Source organism: Acomys minous (assembly GCF_964271855.1).
Source record: "Acomys minous genome assembly, chromosome: 1".
In the NCBI taxonomy this organism is placed as follows: Eukaryota; Metazoa; Chordata; class Mammalia; order Rodentia; family Muridae; genus Acomys; species Acomys minous.
Genome location: NC_140483.1, coordinates 2,592,312 through 2,613,062, shown reverse-complemented (window position 1 = coordinate 2,613,062; position 20,751 = coordinate 2,592,312). Strand labels below are relative to the sequence as shown.

Sequence of the window (20,751 nt, the reverse complement as noted above, 5' to 3'; positions counted from 1 at the left end):
CCCTAACCCTAAGACTAACCACTATCCATAACCCTAAATCTATCCCTAACCCTATTCCTAGCCATAAGCCCTAACCCAAACCCTCGCCCTAGCCCTAACCCTTACCCTAACCCTAACCCTATCCCTAACCCTAACCCTATGCCTAACCCTTACCCTAACCCTAACCCTATCCCTAACCCTAGCCCTAACCCTAACCCTATCCCTAACCTTTACCCTAACTCTAACCCTAACCCTAACTCTATCCCTAACCCTATCCCTAACCTTTACCCTAACTCTAACCCTAACCCTAACCCTTACCCTAACCCTAGCCCTAACCTTATCCCTTTACAAACCTCATGTTACATGCTCACTCTGATCAATGGGAACAGCTTATGGAGACTGTTTGAAAAGTTCCAAAACCACATCCACAGCTAATAGAGAAAAGGATGCCACAGCACAGCAGGTCTGTCTGATAGTTGTAAGAAGGAAAAGCGAGTGTCTATGCCTGAAGTCCAATATTATGATGAGCTGGCCACAGTGAATACTAAAACATGAAGTTCAAAGAGAATGTCAGAGCTTAGGCCAGGGACAGAGAAGACTCCTGAATGGTCTCTTTCTCTTCTTCAGTCATTTTCATTAAATTTCATTGAATTTACACAACCTGCTTATGTACATATTCCAAAATAAATGATAGCCTCCTCACACATTCTTCTTTTACAATTTTTTCTTAAGAGGGAAAAAGGAAACCTGTTAGGCCTCCAAACTTCTAAAAGCTACCCTCCTAAATTGACATTGCTGCTGTACAATTATAGTAGAGTTAAAACAATCTGAACAGCTGGCCATGGTGGCACATGCCTTTAATCCCAGCACTCAGGGAGGCAGAAGCAGGCAGATCTCTGTGAGTTCAAGGCCAGCCTGGTCTACAAGAGGAGTCAAGGACAGCCAAGGCTACACAGAGAGACCTTGTCTAGAAAAACAAAACAGAACAAACAAAAAAAACCCACAAAAGCCGGGCGTGGTGGCGCACGCCTATAATCCCAGCACTCGGGAGGCAGAGGCAGGCGGATCGCTGTGAGTTCGAAGCCAACCTGGTCTACAAAGCGGGTCCAGGACAGGCAAGGCTTCACAGAGAAACCCTGTCTTGAAAAACAAAAAAACAAAAACAAAAACAAAAACAAAAACAAAACAAAAAAAAAAACCCACAAAAACACAAAAAACAATCTGAACAAGTCAAGTCCTTTCTACATTTAACTCCCAGCCTAAACTCTGGGAACCATACTCACCACTACCCCAGCATTGCACAGAAAAGCCAAGTCTACTTTTATAGCAATAGCTTGTCAGGCCAACAAGATGGCTCAGTGGACAAAAGCACTTGTCACACACACCTGACAAGCTGAGTCCAGTTGCTGGATCCTGTGGTAGAAGGAAAGAGGCTATACCCACAATCCTCTGGTCCCACAGGTATGCTTTCTCTCCCTCCCTCTTTTCCTCTCTCCCATACACCCACATGCTAAATAAAAAAATGTAGAAACAAAAGCTTGCTCAACACAGTATCTTATTTGACCTACATAAATTCCTGTGCATTTAATTAATTTTTTTCTAAATATAAATTTTACCTTATAAAATTAAAGTTACTGACAAATTGATTTACTTTTCCAGCCACTGAATACTCTTTAAATTTTAGTTTTAGTTGGTGTTTTTAACTATTAGAAAATGACTAACACAACATAATAAATCCCATAAGTGTGTGTTCACAAAAAGCTCTACTTGACTGAATACTCTAGCCAACTGAAAATAAAACAAGATCCTTCTGTTTTGACTATACCAGGTCAGACTTTTTAAAACTATAGATATGCACTACTGTATGGTAAGTTCACAATAAAAATAATTTAATATTTCATTAATATCTATCTCATGGTAAACTCAAAATACTATTTTGAATATTAAGTCTACAATGCTCCTAAATTCATGAAAATAAGAAATTGCTCTGGGAGGCAGAGGCAGGCGGATCGCTGTGAGTTCAAGGCCAGCCTGGTCTACAAAGTGAGTCCAGGACAGTTAAGGCTTCACAGAGAAACCCTGCCTCGAAAAACCAAAAAAAAAAAAAAAGAAGAAATTGCTCTGAATATATGTATGGCTCTTAGAAGTTTGTTAATAAATAAGACTTTATTATATTATCATTATTTCTTCCTTCTAAAAAAATAATAAATCAAAGGTTCCAATTTATTAGGTTTAAATAAAATATTACTCCGTGTATGTGTTTCTTAACTAGTTTTATCTCCCTAGTTAATGTGTGTGTGTGTGTGTGTGTGTGTGTGTGTGTGTGTGTAATCTCAAAAATGTTAACTGGCGAGATAAAACTAGTTAAGAAACTAAACAAATAATTTCTTAATGAGTGTATGAGCAGAAGTATAAACATTAATCAAAACAAACTTGTTTGAGATACAGTGAACAATAAGACCCAGTTAACATCCAGGTTTCTAACTTGAATGTCCAGCTAATAGTAAATGCCGCTCAACCAGTGAATTTTCACAAAGTAGGGAAGCATGAAGGATAGATTTGGGGCTAGGTGGCAACTTATGATCATTCTGAATGTTGTAAGGTAAACATCTTTGATTGTTATGACAGTACATCCAAGTGAAGATATATCTACCTACTACTTAAAAATGTGAGGATGGTGGCAGTGCCACACACCTTTAATCCCAGCACTCAGGAGACAGAGACAAGTGGATCTCTATGAGTTCAAGGTCAGCCTGGTCTACAAAGTGAGCTCCAGGACAGGCAGGGCTGTTACAGAGCAAAACCCTGTATTGAAAAACAAATAAACAAAAGAAAACAGAAAGGAAGGAAGGAGGGAGGAAGGGAGGGAGGGAGGGAGGGAGCAAGGAAAGAGAGAGAGGAAGGGAATTTGGAATTATGAAAGTTTTATACAGAGGAAGAAATCAAAGTAACTGATGGTATTAAACTGGAGGCTAAACCACTGAACAGAGCTACTAAAAGCGACTCACTGCTACAAACACCTGTTCTCAATTCACAGCACAAGTTAGTTAGTTATGCAGAAGACTACAGACACAGCTAGAGAGTGAGTAATCCAAGCAAAACAGTTTATAGTTTTGATTGAAGACAATCTAATTTGAGCCAACAAGAAATTACAGAAAGGGGTTATTCTAATTAATTAAGCTACATTCACAGAATTATGCACAAGTAAAATAACAGCTTCAATACACAAGTGGAATGGAATGTCCATCACGATTTTAAAATTTAAAACAAAGGAGCATAAAGTTGCTGTTTTCAAATGAAAGAGAAGATGTTTCATACAAGAAAAGAGTGTATTTTAAGTATTGCTTCAGAATGCAAAGCTAGGATGGAGTTGGACCAAAGTTGCTGAACAGCATACTTGGCAATACAGAACTTCAGGCCAAGACCTTGAGTCGGGAGTGGTGGTGCGCGTCTTTAATCCCAGCACTCGGGAGGCAGGCCAGGGGACTGATGTGAGTTTGAGGCCAGCCTGGTCTACAAAGTGAGTCCAGGACACACAAGGCTACACAGAGGGTATAATATGTATTAACTCAAAATTAGTTCTGAAGTCATCATCAGTGAATACTTTTATACACAGGAAGCGTGCATGGTCGATTTCACCATACTGTAACCATATGGAACATAAATCTAACAGGGAGGATCTCAAAGTCTACTTCAGAACACTGGGTACACCTGGTACACAACAAATGTTCATTGAGGTAACAGGTGAATGAATTGGGTGTTTTAAGAACAACTTCATAAAAAAGAATGTTGACTGAAATACCCTCAGGACTCCTAAACTTCTAATTTGACCTTAGTACAAAGTCTTTCTCTCTAGCTGTCTGCAGTCCTTTGCATAAGTAAGCCTTGTTGTGAACTAAAACACAGATGTTTCATACTCTTGTAGCTAGGGTCAGTGGTTTACCACCTTTGAGTCTAATACTAAGTTACTTTGATTTCCTCCTCTATATAAAACACTTACCTTACAATAACTTATTTCTACTAAGTAACTATGTCATCCTGTATCAGTTAGAGATATGACTACCAAGCAAGTCTTTAAAGAAACATTGGTTTTCTTTAAAGAAATGCTATTTACTAATGTTACTTAGTAAATAAGAGTCTACTCCAAGTAGAGGACACCAGGGTGGTATGTGTAAACAGAATCTACTTTAGTACAGTAGGTGCTATGAAACACGGTTAGGCTGACTTAACCTGACACCTTTACTTCAAATATAGTTAACTACAGTTTCTTGCCAAACCAGAGAAGGCCTAAATATTGATATTTGTATCATGAAAACCTTAAACAAAACACAGGTACACAGGCTGGTATAGCACAGTGGTACTGTGGCATGTACCATGCTGGCAATCTCAGCACCAAAAATAAGACAACAGAGCAAGACACATACACTCTTTAGAAAATCTTAGAACTTAAAGATACAAAACAGAGAAAAACGCTGAAACATGTAACTGCCAGAAGGTATGCATGCATAAAGGAAAACTGGACAATAACAAATTACAAGTTAGGAGATCATATTTGAATCCTACCTCGGCTAAACCCTCATGTTTTGCATAAAATCTTATTTTTATGACTTTACAAGAAATCGTTCCACAAAGTTGTTGGCAAAATAAAGCATTCTACATCAATCAGTGGATTCTGCCCCCAAATATTCCAGCTCTAGTCAACAGTACTGGGAAGAAAAAGGGTTGAACATGCTGTTCTGAACAGCAGGAACATCAAAGCCTACAGGTAGATTTTATTCTCCACCATCTTAGCAAATTGAGATCATGTCAGTGCGTCCTGTTCTTAGTCTCTAAAGTGAAGTAAACCTGAAACACACAGCTAAGTCAATTCTGGAGTTTGCTGTCGGGGTCCTAAAGAAGCCCCAGGGTGTGTCCACTACCAGAGACCAGTCACCTGAGGGAGCTACCGTGATCTTACTTGGAGGGGAACACATTAAACGTAGACTCGTAGTGATTCAGCCACAGGTGCCCTGCATATGGGTTATGAATGTACACGTCCCACAGGGAAGGTCTGGAAATCTTTCCGCACTGAGCTCGTCTGAGGTGGCAAACACGCTGTGAGCACTAACTGCACAACATACTCCTTAAAATTAAAAGAAAGGCAAACCACACGCCTCTCCAGCCCCAGGTTCTTAGGAAAATACACATCGGTACCACCTATCTTACCCAAGAACTTAGCTCTAATTAAGCTACTTGAGAAACAGTCCTGTTGGCCGTCCTCTAGGTGCCTCTGTCAGAGAAGCGTTTACTTCTCCCCGGAGAAAAGCACTCTGAGGGACAGATGCGAGGGTTAACCTCATGACGATGTCCAGGTCCCTTACCCGTCAACAGAAGCGGGTAGCACGGATATCACTGGCCCAGAGTGCTGGCTCGGTACCGGCGGAGCAGGTCCTCCTGTCCCAAGGGCAGCCTCCCGCCGCCGCCTCACATCGTGCTCCTCAGGACCTCAGAGCCTCGGTACCTGAGCATCTCACTCAGTACCACAGCGCCTCAGTACCGGAGCATCTCACTCAGTACCTCAGCGCCTCAGTACTGGAGCATCTCACTCAGTACCTCAGCGCCTCAGTACCGGAGCATCTCACTCAGTACCTCAGCGCCTCAGTACCGGAGCATCTCACTCAGTACCTCAGCGCCTCAGTACTGGAGCATCTCACTCAGTACCTCAGTGCCTCAGTACCGGGCATCTCACTCAGTACCTCAGCGCCTCAGTACCGGAGCATTTCACTCAGTACCTCAGCGCCTCAGTACCTGAGCACTTCACTCAGTACCTCAGCGCCTCAGTACCTGAGTGCCCTCGGCGCCTCAGAACCTCATTCACCTCAGCACACACACCGCGTAGGCCAGTGCCCGCGAGGACCGCACGCCGCGCCTAGGCCGGTGTCCCGCATCTGCCTCCCTCACGGTGGGGACCCGCACCCCGCGCCTCGGCCTCCGGGGCCCTGCGCTCGCCCGCGGGGCGTCTTCTCCGCGCGCCGCTCGGCCTCCACTTACCTTCGATCGCCATGATGCGCTCGCCATGGACCGCACCAACCGCAGGGAGCGTGTAGGGGGGGGGGGGGAGGCGGAGGGGGGGAGGAGCGAGAGGTTGCGCCTAGCCCTCCGGCGAGAGGGGCGGGACCGCCCCGGGGCCGAGCTGCTGGGCCGCGGGGAGCCGGGGCGGGGCGGCGGGGTGGGGTCGGAGCTCCAGAGCAGGCGGCGCAGGAAGCGGAACCTTCCACGGACGCGCACCGTCAGCACGTGACACCGCCCCGCCCCCGGCCCCCCCAGGCCCCGCCCCTCGCGACAACCGTCGCCCGGCCCACAGCCCCGACTTAACCCGTTCCCACCTACCTCCCCAGGCCCCGCCCCCGAGGTAGCCCCAGCCCCGCCCACCACCGACCCGACCCCTCCCGCCTGGCACAGGTGCGTGAGTGGGCGAGCGAGCGCGGCCATCCGCGGCCAACCTCCAACCCGCTTGGAGAGCCGCCTGGGAGACGTCAGGACCATGGACAGGTCCGCGAGGAGTGGACGCCGGACGCGCTCCCGGAGAAGATCGACTCAGGTTTGCTTTGGTTTCCCTGAACACTCACCTCACACCAAAAGAGGGATCCCGAGGACGCTGTCTCTCCCTCCCTCCCTTCCTCCTCCTCAGCTTGCTGCCCCCTTGGAAGTACAAGTTCGCATTTGTCCATACATTGCAAGCACACATCTGAGGCCACACAATTGCAGGTGTCGGACAGACATCTTGACAAAGGGCCTGAAAAGCTTGTGACGGACCCGTTTTTTAAGTTTGCAGGCCTGAACAACCAACAACTAGCTACCTTTTCAGCCCCTCCACTATTGGCCCGACCTTCCGCTTCAACTGATATTTTAAAGGCCCAGAAGAAGTAGGGGACAGGGGAAGATGCTCACTCCTGGAACAGGTGGCCGTGCTAAGGACAGATACAAAGAAGAAAATGGGTTCCACTTGTTATGTAAGTGACGTTGGGCTGTAATCTAGAGCAGAAAATTGCCTCTGGTTGGTTTTACATAACCTCTCGCTCAGTCAATTGGTGCTCAACAGACATTCGTCCTTTAACATCTTTCCTGCATTTCTTGCTTATTGGGGGTGGGGGGGCCAGGACATGCATGTGATGCTCAAAGCACAGTTTGCAGAAGTTTGCTAACATCACCTTATGGGACTCTGGGGACCAAACTCTGGTTGCCAGGCAGGCTTGGTGGCAAAGACTTTTATCCTCTGAGACGCTTCCCTGTTCTTTAGTGTTTTGACTAGTTGAGTAAATATCTGTTGATCTAGGCATTGTGCTGAGAGCGGGCTGCAGGGGTTGGGGGCATGGTCCATTGGCAAAGTGCCTGTTGTGCAAGCAAGAGAGCTTGAGTTCAGTCCCCAGCACCTATTTCTAAAATATAGTAGCATGCCTGTCATCCTCGCCTTGGAGGACAGAGGTACCCTTAGAGTTCACTGACAAGCTAGTGTAGACTGATGGATGAGCTCCAAGCTCAATGAGAAAGCCTGGCTCAAAAAAATAAGGTGGGTGAGACTGGAGAGGTGTCTCAGTGCTTTAGAACACTTGCTGTTTTTGCAGAGGACCTGTGTTCAGCTCCCAGCATCCACATGGGAGCCCACAGTGTCTGTAACTCCAGTTCCAAGGCATCTGACATCTGCTTCAGCCTCCTTGGGCACCGGGATGGAATACATCGATATTATATATAGATATATAGATATAATAGATAAATAAGGTGGAGAGTGGTTGAGGAAAACACTTAATATGTCTATCTTACACACACATATTCGTGCACCTATACAGACATAGCACACATGCACAGAAACACACACACACACAAAAATCTATCTACCAACAGGAATTGTTATTGAAGTATCAAACAAAATAACTGTTCTGCTAATGTAACTTTAGGTTAGTCTAAAAGCTGTCTCTCTTTCTAGCCTCCGGCCCCCACCCTGACCCCCACTCGCTCGCTCACTCTCACTTTCTCACTCTCTCAGATCTTGGAGGTGTACCAGCAATTTGCTTGGGATCCAGATAAATTAGCTTTAATTAATGACATTTTCTCAAGGAAACTGTACTTAAGACAGACTTGAGTTTCAGGACATTAAATTTGAAACCACAGCTCTTAGTTTGTGGTTTCTAGCTGGCCTCAATTGTTCAGCCATTTTAAAGAATTTCATATTGAAAGCCAAAATTCTCAGTAATTGTTTCATCACCAATTGCACAGGTATTGGCATGCAGGACCATATTATATGAACCTACATTAACTGGGTTATTTCACAATAGTTTTCTCAGAAAGTGTGTGTGTGTGTGTGTGTGTGTGTGTGTGTGTGTGTGTGTGTATGTGTGTGTTAAACTTTGGCCAAGACCACTTATTACTATTAGCATTTTCCCTAGGTTAGATTCATAATTCCCTCTACCAACATTACCTTTAAAACACCCACTATGTTCTTCAAATACTAGTTGCAAAACTTCTGAGATACATATTAGAAAATACCATCTGTATTACCTCACCTTCTGCCAAACATTTCATACAGTTTCTGCCTTCGCTTAAGAGCTGTCATTGCTTGGATACGCAGTTGAAAATTCAAACTCAGTTGAAAAATACCAAACAGTGGAAAATTCAATAACCAACACAATGGTACCGTGAGGTTGGCACCCTTAAAAAGTGTTTGACCAGAAAGGCGGAGCCTTCCTAAAGAGGTCAGTATACCTCCTACCAAGCCGGGGTAGTTACCATGGGTTATCTCAAGGCTGGGTTATCATAAACCGAGGTGACCCCTCGTCCCCTTCCTCTTTCCTGAAGCACCAGCTGACTACTCTCACATACCATCCCACCATATGATACAACATAAGGTTCTCACCAGATATGACTAATGACGTTTACGTTTCCAACCCTCAGAACCCATAAGCCAAATTCAACCATTTTCTTTATAAATTACCCAGTCTCGGGTATTTGACTATAACACAGAAAATGGACTAAGACACAGCCACTTAGAATTAGTTGCTTAATTTAGCTTCTTTATGTACTTTTAAAATAAACTATGTGACTGGCTCAACAGTTCTAATGTTAAGAAGTATCCATTTTTTAAAATTGTTTTACATTTTATTATAGATCATGCATAAAGACAACAGTTGTTGTTAATCTTGACTGTGTACCTTCAAAATATTTAGACTATGTACTTTAATGTGTTAAGGCTGCTCGTGAGTATTTATTTTTTAATTCTTCACTCTTTATAATGAATTGTTTGTAAAACAGCTTCAAACATATCACTCAAGCAGTTATCTTAATTTCTCCTCATGTGTTGTGGAAATAGCTAGAAATTAGGTTCAAAAAAGTTTTAAAGGGCAAAGTATTTATTTTCTTATGATTCTGAAATAGAAATATGTTTTGGTATTGCAATTTTCAAATCACCCTTTCCATAAACATATTTAAAATAACAGTTCCAATATCCTGTAATGCCAGAAAGTTTCATCACATAGTGATTGTGTTGGGATATTGGTGGAGAAAATAAACACCAAGGATGAAACCTGTGGGAAGGAAGTGAAAATGTCCTGACCTACACTAAAGGAAGTTCCGTGAGCCAAGTGAATAACCACTGTTCACAGAAACATAGTCTTGGTGGGAAAATACATCCCAAATCACAAAAGTTCCCGAGCAACTTCTAGGAAACAACCCATTTTTAAGCTGGAATCTTTATTTCTAAATGATTCAACAGAAGTAAAAAAATCTGTGAGTGCACACACAGAAGCAAAGACAGCACGAGGCAACACACAGACACATGTGAAGAGATGTAGTCCAGGGCTTTTGAAGCTTTGCATGGGGCTTTTTAAAGATGTGCTTTTATTTTATTTTACTATGCATAGGTGTGTGCACATGTGCATCTGAGTGCAGGGCACTTCAGAGGCCAGAGCCACCATGATCCCTTGGAGCTGGAGTTACAGACAATTATGAGTCACCTAATATGGGTTCTGAAAACCAAACTCTGATCCTCTCTGGAAGAACAGGAAGTACTTTTAACTGGTAAGCTGTGAGACTCAACTTTTTTTTTTTTAGTTTTTCGAGACAGGGTTTTTCTGTGTAGCCTTGGCTGTCCTAGACTCACTTTGTAGACCAGGCTGGCCTCCCGAGTGCTGAGATTAAAGGCGCGCGCCACCACGCCCAATGAGACTCAACCTTTCTAATGCTGTGACCACAGTTCTTCCTGTGGTGACCCCAACCATAAAATTATTTTTGTTGCCACTTCATAACTATAATTTAGCTACTTTATGAATTATAATGTAAATAACTATGTTTCTGATGGTCTTAGGAGAGGGTCTTCTGACACCCTCCCCCCCACACAACAGAGGGGTCGCAACCCACAGGTTGAGAACTACTGTAGCTACCTGAGAAGATGTGTGTAAGAGCCTAGTAAAGCTACTAACGCCTTTACTTCTTGGAAGCAGTTAGAATCTTAGTTATTCTAATAACATTGTCTCCTCTCCCCACCCCTGTGCTTTCTAAAGTTAAAAGCAAGGTGGGCATGGTGGCGCACGCCTTTAATCCCAGCATTCATGAGGCAGAAGCAGGCAGATCTCTGTGAGTTCAAGGCCATCCTGGTCTACAAAATGAGTCAAGGACAGCCAAGGCTACACAGAGAAACCCTGTCTCAAAGAGAGAGAGAGAGAGAGAGAGAGAGAGAGAGAGAGAGAGAGAGAGTTAAAAGGCAACAAATTCATTTTTACAAAATAATATTACCACCTTATATTAATTTAAAAAATAGTTATCAGGGCTTTATCAATATATCTGAGTTATTTTGAGTATGTTATAAATCTGAATTTTATTTGCCACTCTGAAACCATATGTTTTAACAGAATGTTCTGTCTCGAATTAATTCTTCATTATTTGCTATTGTGTTGGTTGTGAATGAGAATTAACTGTACTTTAACAAACTTAAGGAAAATGGAAAGTTAACTTATGTAAGAACAGAAATAAGGCTGAGCTTCACGCCAGTTCAATTTGGAAACCCAGATGCTTTCATTAGAACTTCCTGCCTTGAACTTGACTTTTGTCTGCATGTTGTCACCACACACTGCTTGCCTCTCTGTGGCTGAAAAAGTCTTGAGAGATTGAAAACTTTACCTCGTGTGGGTTTAGCTGACTTTCTGGGCCCTAAGACTATAAAGCTCTCCAACGTGGGGAGTCATTATTTCAACTTAAGCGAGCTGGCTTCTTCCAGACCACTCGGGGGACCGAATCTTACATTTGTTTGGTGTTTCTCCATGATCATGGGAGGGTGAGGGTAGACAATGTTACACCTCTACTGGGCCCCCTTTTTTTTTAATCACTGTGATCAAAATATCTAATAAAAAAATTCCAGAGGTTCAGCCCACACTTGCTTGGTCCCAGACTTTCACGGTGAAGAGGTTCTCCATGTGTGACACACAAGAAGCAGAGACACAGACAGAGGCCAGGAACAAAATACCATTCCAGTGACCTACCTTCCTCCAGCTAGAGCTCCCCAACCCTCCCACGAGGTCCCCACGCTGCACACTAAGTGTACCACACATGAGCCTGTGGAAGACATTTCCCATTCGCTGCTCCACCCCATGTGACCCATGCTGTTGAACTCCGTGAGAAAGCAGAGAGCTGCCCGAAGGCCGTAGATGGGTAGAAAGGGCTTAGGTGGTGACTAGCAAGGTATTCTTCTTGGTGTCCATCCCAACACGGCCTTCAAACTCTTCCAAGACTTTGCTCTAACACACCACATAAAGGTTCCCTTAGAGCCAAGACACCCCAAAGATTACCTACAACCACAAAAATATTCTGTGCTTGTAGCCATGTAGTAGCTAGGAGCCATATTAGAATGAATACTTGAAATGTGGACAGAACAAATGAAAAAAATAATTTAGTTTTACTTGTTTTAAATGAAAAAGCCACATAGAAATAGTATATTAGTTAAGGTTCTCTAGAAGTACAAAACAGATAGAATGTGTATGTATAAATCTATCTATAGATAGATTGTAGATAGATAATATAGATGATAGATAAATTGATGTATAGATTAGATAGATGATAGAGGATAAGTAGATTGATTATTAAAGAGGATTTATTAGACTGGCTTAGATGATAGGGGCTGGGTAGTCCAACAATTGCTGTCTGTGCACCATGGAAGCTGAGAAGCCAGTAGCTGCTCAACTCACAAAGCTGGATGCCACAGCCCCCCTGGGGCCAAAAGCCTGGAAAGTTCCTGGAGACTCGCTGGCATTCAGTCAACATTGGAAGGCCCAAGACCCTGTAGGCTGATGGTGAGGATGGCAGCAGTAGAGACAGATGCCCTCACCCACAAAGAGGGGCAAGCAGGGAGGCAGCAGGTTTTCCTCAGACCTCCTCATATCTGGACCGCCTGTGGAAGGTCTTCCCCGCTGAGCTAGTCCCTTGCTGGAAACGCTCTCACAGACACGCTCAGAAGTGTACCTCTTAGTTGGTTCCTGATCCATTCAAGTTGGGAATCAAGGCTCGTTAGTCATCAGAGTTCATCAGAGCAGCAGACACAGCATGGCAGCGTTCAGACAAGCTACAGAAAGTTACCTAAGGGGCACTTGGTAAGAAGAGAGCAATAGTAATTTCCCATGTGTCACAGCGCTACCTGATGACCTGGTACCCAAGGAATGAATGTTGTGTGGAGGTGAAGACTGGGATGGAAAGAAAAGAAAAAATAAGTTAGAATAGTTATTTCTTCCCTTCTGTTGCCCCTAGAAAGTGTTTTTGTCAAGTCCTCACCATCCTGTAAGCAGCACAGTAATAACCAAAACCCAGCAGAGAACATTTTATTTTATTAACTTGGATAAAACAGTGGTGTTTCTGGTTAGTTTTTTTGTTTGTTTGTTTGTTTGCTCTTGTTTTGTTTTGAGGCAGGGTCTTGCTGTGTAGCTAAACCCAGCCTGGAACCCACTATGCAACCCAAGGCTGGTCTTGAATGTTCAATCCTCCTGCCTCAGCCTCCTGAATGACGGGACTGAAGATTTGGAGATCATCCCTATTCCAGGCGAGCGTAGCGGTAGAGGCAGCACGCAGGTCCTACCCAGGAGGTGAACTAGCTCAGAAAGTGCTCGCTACCCTGCACCCCTCCAAGCCGCTTATGCAGACAGCAGGACCACCTACACTGCTCTTCCTCTTCCTCTGTAAACATGACGTTATCCCTGTGGGATCTGGGTTATAATGTTCCCATTGCTCCAGGAAGTTACTGCTGTTGGGTAACTGTGCGGAACAGTACACTGCGGGTTGCTTTGTCTGTTTGTCTGGTTTGGTTTTCCAGTGCTGGTGACAGACCCTCCCCCATGCTTTGCACATGCAAACCAAGTGCTCTGCACTAACCCACAGCCTGGCCTATACACTGCAGCTTTTTTTTTTATCCAAACTGTGTTGATTGGGGTGGTTCTTCCTCATCTTGAATTAGATACTTTTGGTGCTGCCTCCTCCTGAGGGAGCATCCTTCTGTCAGCCTTGCTTTTCCGCCTGTAGGCTGACAGAGAACAGTGAAGCAGCCAACACGTGCTCACGGCTAAAGACCGTGGTGATTCATAGCATCCTGGGCATCTCACATCCATAGAGTAGGAACAGGGGCTCTGCACCAGGCGCCTTTCCCTGTGTTTCCCCTCCTCCTCCAATGCAGAGGGATGAAGGGAGCCTTTGCGAGAGGCCTGTTCTCTAGGGAGGTCGGCACACTGCAGCCTTCGAGAGAACAACAGCCCCACATGGTTTTTCCTGTCAGCATGGAAGCATGACTAGAACTTCTAGACCAATTTAACACAAAGGGACGAAGAAATGCATGCGTGGTAGACTATAGGATCCAGCAGCTAAATGTTCTTATTCATAACAAAGTACATTATCTTTTTCTGGGCAGGATATTTAAAGCTTTTCCCCACAGCTGAATGTTTCTATGATAATGACAAGTGACATTTATATAATGATTTTTCACTGAAAGGCAAAAAAAAAATGTACCATAAACCTTTTTAAAATGATATAAATATGCACCCACAGTAAATGTAGTCACCTACCATACAGGGTGCATAAAGCCCCCAGGAGCGTATTATAAAAAAGAAGTCAAATTCTAGGCCAAAAATAAATTGATAATCTGGGTTAGATGAGAAAAAAATGTTATCTGTTATTATAAATCAGTCATCCATTTCTCTTTGGTTTATGTAACTACCATGTGTGGGCCTCACTCTATGAAGGTCATAGGAAGCAATAAGAGTTTATTGCTTGAATCTAACACCAAAGTATGAACAATTATTCTTTATATAAAAGTAGATAGTTGGGGGCCGAAGAGATGGCTCAGGAGTTAAGAGCATTTACGGCTCTTGCAAAAGGATATTGGTTGCCAGCGCCTACGTGCGGCAATACACAACCTCCTTTAATTCCAGCGTGAGGGGATCTATCCTGATTTTGGACCCCACGAGCACCTGTGTTCACACGTGTACAAGCCCCCACATATATAAATAAATATTAGAATGTATTAAGCATCTATTTTTTAGCGGCTTCTAAAAACATTTATATATATATCATGTTTGTGTGGTGGGATACATGCATAACTGTGTGTGGAGTTCAGAGAACAGCCTGGAGTGTTGGTCCTTAACCTCCACCTTGTTGGAGGCAGTGTCTCTCCTGTTGTTTGCTGGTATATAGACATAAATCACAGCATCTGCTGGGATACAGACACATGCCACAGCATCTGGGGGGATACAGACACATACCACAGCATCTGGGGGGATACAGACACATGCCACAGCATCTGCTGGGATACAGACACATGCCACAGCATCTGCTGGGATACAGACACATGCCACAGCATCTGCTGGGATACAGACACATGCCACAGCATCTGCTGGGATACAGACACATGCCACAGCATCTGCGGGGATACAGACACATGCCACAGCATCTGCGGGGATACAGACACATGCCACAGCATCTGCGGGGATACAGACACATGCCACAGCATCTGCGGGGATACAGACACATGCCACAGCATCTGCGGGGATACAGACACATGCCACAGCATCTGCGGGGATACAGACACATGCCACAGCATCTGCGGGGATACAGACACATGCCACAGCATCTGCTGGGATACAGACACATGCCACAGCATCTGCTGGGATACAGACACATGCCACAGCATCTGCGGGGATACAGACACATGCCACAGCATCTGCTGGGATACAGACACATGCCACAGCATCTGCGGGGATACAGACACATGCCACAGCATCTGCTGGGATACAGACACATGCCACAGCATCTGCGGGGATACAGACACATGCCACAGCATCTGCGGGGATACAGACACATGCCACAGCATCTGCTGGGATACAGACACATGCCACAGCATCTGCTGGGATACAGACACATGCCACAGCATCTGCTGGGATACAGACACATGCCACAGCATCCGTCTTTTACATGAGTCCCAGGAATCCCAACTCAGGTTGTTGGGTTTGAGTGTCAAGTGCTGAGTCTCTCAAGCCCTCAGTGTATGAAATGAATAAATAAAGCCTAGGATATCTGATTCCTTCATGCAAGTATTTAGTAAGCTTTGGTGTAGAAACCTCACAACAATCAGATAAAACAGCTGTTCAAATTATAATGAAGAAAAAGAGATGGAAAAATAACTTTTAATATAGTAGTACTTCTCAGTGTCTTCCTGATAATTTTTCCTAATCTAAGATTTCTTTTCACGTCAGCCATGGTGGCACACGCCTTTAATCCCAGCACTCGGTAGGCAGAGGCAGGCGGGTCGCTGTGAGTTCGAGGCCAGCCTGGTCTACAAAGCGACTCCAGGACAGCCAAGGCTACACAGAGAAACCCTGTCTCAAGGAAAAAAAAAAGATTTCTTTTCACTTACCTCTTTAGCTTTGCTATAGATTATAGCATGGCATAACGCTCTGTGTTGTTTTTAATTTTTTATTTAAGTACTTTTTCATACAACATTATTTTGATCATATCCATTCCCCTTCCCCAGCTCTTCTCATATCCTCCCCACTTCCTACTCCCCACCTCCCACCTCCCCACCTCCCCACCTCCCACCTCCCACCTCCTCACCTCCCACCTCCTCACCTCCCCACCTCCCCACCTCCCCACCTCCCCACCTCCCCACCTCCCCACCTCCCCACCTCCCCACCTCCCCACTTCCTACCTCCCCACCTCCCCACCTCCCCACCTCCCCACCTCCCCACCTCCCACCTCCCCACCTCCCACCTCCCCACCTCCTCACCTCCCACCTCCCCACCTCCCCACCTCCCCACCTCCCCACCTCCCCACCTCCCACCTCCCCACCTCCCCACCTCCCCACCTCCCCACCTCCCCACCTCCCACCTCCCCACCTCCCCACCTCCCCACCTCCCCACCTCCCCACCTCCCCACCTCCCACTTCCCACCTCCCCACCTCCCCACCTCCCCACCTCCCCACCTCCCCACCTCCCACCTCCCCACCTCCCACCTCCCCACCTCCCACCTCCCCACCTCCCCACCTCCCCACCTCCCACCTCCCCACCTCCCCACCTCCCCACCTCCCCACCTCCCCACCTCCCACCTCCCCACCTCCTCACCTCCCCACCTCCCCACCTCCCCACCTCCCCACCTCCCCACCTCCCCACCTCCCCACCTCCCACCTCCCCACCTCCCCACCTCCCCACCTCCCACCTCCCCACCTCCTCACCTCCCCACCTCCCACCTCCTCACCTCCCACCTCCCCACCTCCCCACCTCCCCACCTCCCACCTCCCCACCTCCTCACCTCCCCACCTCCCACCTCCCCACCTCCCACCTCCCCACCTCCCCACCTCCCCACCTCCCACCTCCCCACCTCCTCACCTCCCCACCTCCCACCTCCCCACCTCCCCACCTCCCCACCTCCCCACCTCCCCACCTCCCCACCTCCCCACCTCCCCACCTCCTCACCTCCCACCTCCCCACCTCCCCACCTCCCCACCTCCCACCTCCCCACCTCCCACCTCCCCACCTCCCCACTTCATGTTCTTGATCTGTCTCTCTCTCTCTCAAAAAAAAAAAGATAGAAAATCAAAACAAAGCAAACAAAAAGACAAAAATAGCAAACCAAGGTGAAAAGGGGGAGCACAAACAGAACCACAACATGGGGTTTGTTTTGTGTTGGCCAGCTCCTCCCTGGGCATGGATCCTGCCCTGAAGCATGGCTGACAGACACACACTCTGGTCTCCTAACAGGTAATTTTCTTTCAAAGAGAGACAACTTATGACAGGCTTGTGGAGTATCTCTTGAGGACTCAGAGACCTGGGTTAAAATAATCACACAACAGCAATTTACACAGCTTTATGGGTGGCATGTATGTAATCTCCCCTATACGATCAGGATTTTAATGTGTGGTACCCCAGCAGGGGTATTTTGGGGGGCATTCTGAAAATTTGGAGGAGAGGAACCAAGCTGGAGAAAGTAGGTTATGGCGTGGGGGGGCAGGGGGAGGGTAATCCTGGAAGGTGTATAGCCCTCCTGTCTCTCTTTGTCCCCTTCCTTCCCTCTTTTCCTCTCTCCTCTCTTCCTCTCTCTCCTTCCCTGTCTCCCTCCTCTCCTTCCTAGTCAGCCATGTAGCTCTCTTCTACCACACATCCCTCCATCCACGCTGTCCTGTCCAAGTTCATGGCGCTAGTTAGCCATATATGATCTCAGGAACAGCACAACCCTCTCTTCCTTCAAGTGTCTGGGTCAAGCATTTCTGTCACATTGATATGGAAATGAAAACAGAGACATACGATTTCAGAGTTATATGCAAAGCGGACATGTATTGTGAAGACACTTTAGCAAAATTTATTTTCTTTTTCTGTTGTGTTTTGTTTTGTTTTAGACAGGGTTTCTCTGTGTAGCCTTGGCTGTCCTGGACTCTCTTTGTAGAGCAGGCTGCCTCAAACTCACAGAAATCCTTCTGCCTCTGCCTCCCTGAGGGCTGGGATTACAGGTGTGTGCCACCACATCCAGCTAAGCAAAATTTATTTTCAAAAGCTGTGGAAAGTTTTCACTTCATGAAAATGCTCATTAAATTTAGGAGACACTGCAAAATCTTATTTTAAAAATGGCACTTGGGGGCTGGGTGGCTCAGTGGGTAGAATGGGTTGTGCTGTCAGCACTGAGTTCAAATCTCCTGAGCCTACAAAACAGGCACAGAAGCAACTGTCTGTGATTCCAGTGCCCTACAGTGACATGGAGTGCTAACAGAGGAGTCCCTGGACATTTGGGGTGTGCCAGCCTGACATACACAGTGGCAAATGGCAGGAGACTTTGTTTCAAGGTGAAAGTCAAGATCGACACCAGAAGTTGTCCTGTAATCTCCACATGCTGTGGCACGTATGTGACTGTACTCATACACAGGACCACATGCACACACACACACACACACACACATAGACACACACATACACAAAAACACAAACACACATGTTTTTAAAAATCATAAAAGCCACTTACCAGTGAGTACTCAAATAATCCATTTCCCTCAAAATTATATGCACACATATCTGTCTTAGCTTTTAATAGAAAGGGCTATAAACAAAGCAATAGACACACCTATTACAGTACCTACCATGCTCTGTCTACTAGATCTTTAAGAACTATGTTTAATTATATGTGTCTGTGTGCCTGTGTAGGGCTTGTAAATGTGAGTGCAGTGCTCATGGATAGCCTGTGCCCAGGTAAAGTGTGCACAGAGGGACTCACTGAGAGAAAAAAGAGATGCAAGAATGAGGAAATTTTATTGAAATTGAAACTATGATGTAAAACTAATCAATCCTTAGAAGGGATGAAGTGGTGCCAACATTCCGGGAGACAGTTTGGCAGTTTCATAAAAAGTTAAACACTCCACCTACCATATAATCTTGTCATTCTTTGTCTAGACATTTAGCCAAGAAAAACCATATGCCCATGCGGAGACCTGTATGCTGTTCAGAGCTGCTGTTTTTGAGGTTGTCCCAAAGGGGAAACAACCTTTATGCTCGCCACGTGACTGGCTTAACACCAGGGAACGCAGTGGGGCCCTTAGGAGACAGCGAGAGACTCCAGTAACTCTACAGTTCCACTTACAAAGAGCCAAAGCACAAACGACACAGCCCTCAGTGGCCATTGTGGGGAGGACTAAGCAGAGGAGAGAGGTGACTAAGGGACAAGCATGTGTTAGGAAGTGACAGGTGTGTGGAGTATTTTGGATGAGAATAAGTCTCTTAGGCTCAGTCACCAGGGTGTGAAACTGTTTCGTTTTGAGGATTTAGAGATATGGCCTTGTTAGAGGAAGTGTGTCACTGGGCTTTAAGGTTCCAAAGGCCCATGCCAGGCCCAGGCTCTGGGTTCTGTGTCTGTGTCTGTCTGTCTGTCTCTGTGTGTGTGTGTCTGTCTATCTCTGTCTGTCTATCTCTGTGTGTCTGTCTGTGTGTATCTGTCTGTCTCTGTGTGTCTGTTTGTCTGTTTGTGTCTGTCTGTCTGTGTCTGTCTGTCTGTCTGTGTCTGTCTGTCTGTCTGTCTGTTTGTCTGTGTCTGTCTGTCTGTCTGTCTGTCTCCCCTTCCCCCCCACCGCCTGTTGCTAAAGCTCTCATACTCGCCTGCTCATTGGCCTGCTCGTTGCCATGCTTCCTGCCATGTGAGTAAGGACTAATACTTGGAGAATTTAAGTAAGCCCCTAAGCAAATGCTTTCTTTTGAAAGAGTTGCCTTGGTAATGGTGTCCCTTTGCAACAATAAGTAACTAAGACAGAGATTGGTACCAGAAGTGGGGTGTTGCTGTGAACAGACCTGACCACGCAGGTTTTGAGACGTTTGTGGAAAAGACTCTGGATCATTGGGCTAGTAAAGTCATTGAGTATTGAGAGCTCAGTGGAATGTTCTGTAGGAGCTTGGAAGATCTGAATGTTGCCGGCAGTGCAGTGGCAGGGCTGGAGTCCCTGAAGAGAGCCCAGGAGATGCTGCACAAGATACACCAGCATTTTGGAGATGCTGGTACCATGCAGTGATAACCAACCACAGGAGCCCGTGAAGCAGAGCCAGCTATGGAGGACAAGCTTTGTGTGCTGCAGAAGGGGGACGCGACCCTCCAAAGTGACCCTTTACCTCTAATCTCAGAGATTGTGAGTTGATCCCAGACATCAGACATGGAGTTATTTACACAGTTGGAGTTTGGTTCTGCTTTGCTTTGTAACTGTGTTCTGATTCTTTTCTCTTGAAATACGAAAGTATTTGGCTTACTTTTGATTTTATAGGAGCCCAGAGCTGAGAGACTTTGGATTTTACAAAAGGCAGAATTTTAAAGTGTTTGAATTTGTAAGACTTGTGAGACTTTCTAAACCTTAAAATATTTTATATTGTGTAGCATGTATTTTTTTTAATCTATTTTATTTGGGTTCTTATACCTCTACCTCTCTTCCAACCCTTACCCACCCTAATCCCTTCCAACCCCAACACTAGGTTGGGGAGAAAGATTAGAGGGGAAAGGGGGCGTAGTTCTCTTTAGCTACTTCCTGCTGGTTAGGGTTGTCAGGTTCCCTGGGGCAAGTCCAATCTTCCTTTAAGGACACCTCCGACTTCTTCTTATCAAACTGCATCAGCAGCAGCCAGGAGCGGCAGGGGGAGCAGCAGCTTTCTTCTTCCTTGGAGCCCCACTCCCATCCTCTGGGCTCTGGGATTTAGTCTCTCTCCAGAGTCCCCAGAATTAAACTATCTGCAGCTGGCAAAGATCACACCCCTCTCAGAG

General features: G+C 45.8%; 1 protein-coding gene and 1 long non-coding RNA gene across 5 annotated transcripts in view; one reads left to right on the top strand and one right to left on the bottom strand.

Annotated features, from left to right (window-relative positions):
- Positions 1-6,219, bottom strand: part of SYT14 (synaptotagmin 14) — a 171,288-nt gene extending 165,069 nt beyond the window's left edge. For 2 of the 4 annotated variants that reach the window (XM_084797217.1, XM_084797218.1), the window contains exon 1: positions 6,010-6,218. In XM_084797217.1, the coding sequence (XP_084653343.1) occupies positions 6,010-6,022 (13 nt within the window). In that variant the 5' untranslated portion in view covers positions 6,023-6,218. Of the gene's footprint in view, positions 1-6,009 lie in introns of all 4 variants that reach the window. The other 2 variants (XM_084797216.1, XM_084797219.1) reach the window with 2 other exon arrangements.
- An 83-nt stretch (positions 6,220-6,302) lies between these two features.
- Positions 6,303-11,770, top strand: LOC311606211. The gene is made up of 3 exons (XR_014782266.1): positions 6,303-6,559; positions 6,787-6,971; positions 8,543-11,770. It is a non-coding gene; the product is annotated as an uncharacterized lncRNA (long non-coding RNA).
- The last annotated feature ends 8,981 nt before the right edge of the window (positions 11,771-20,751 follow it).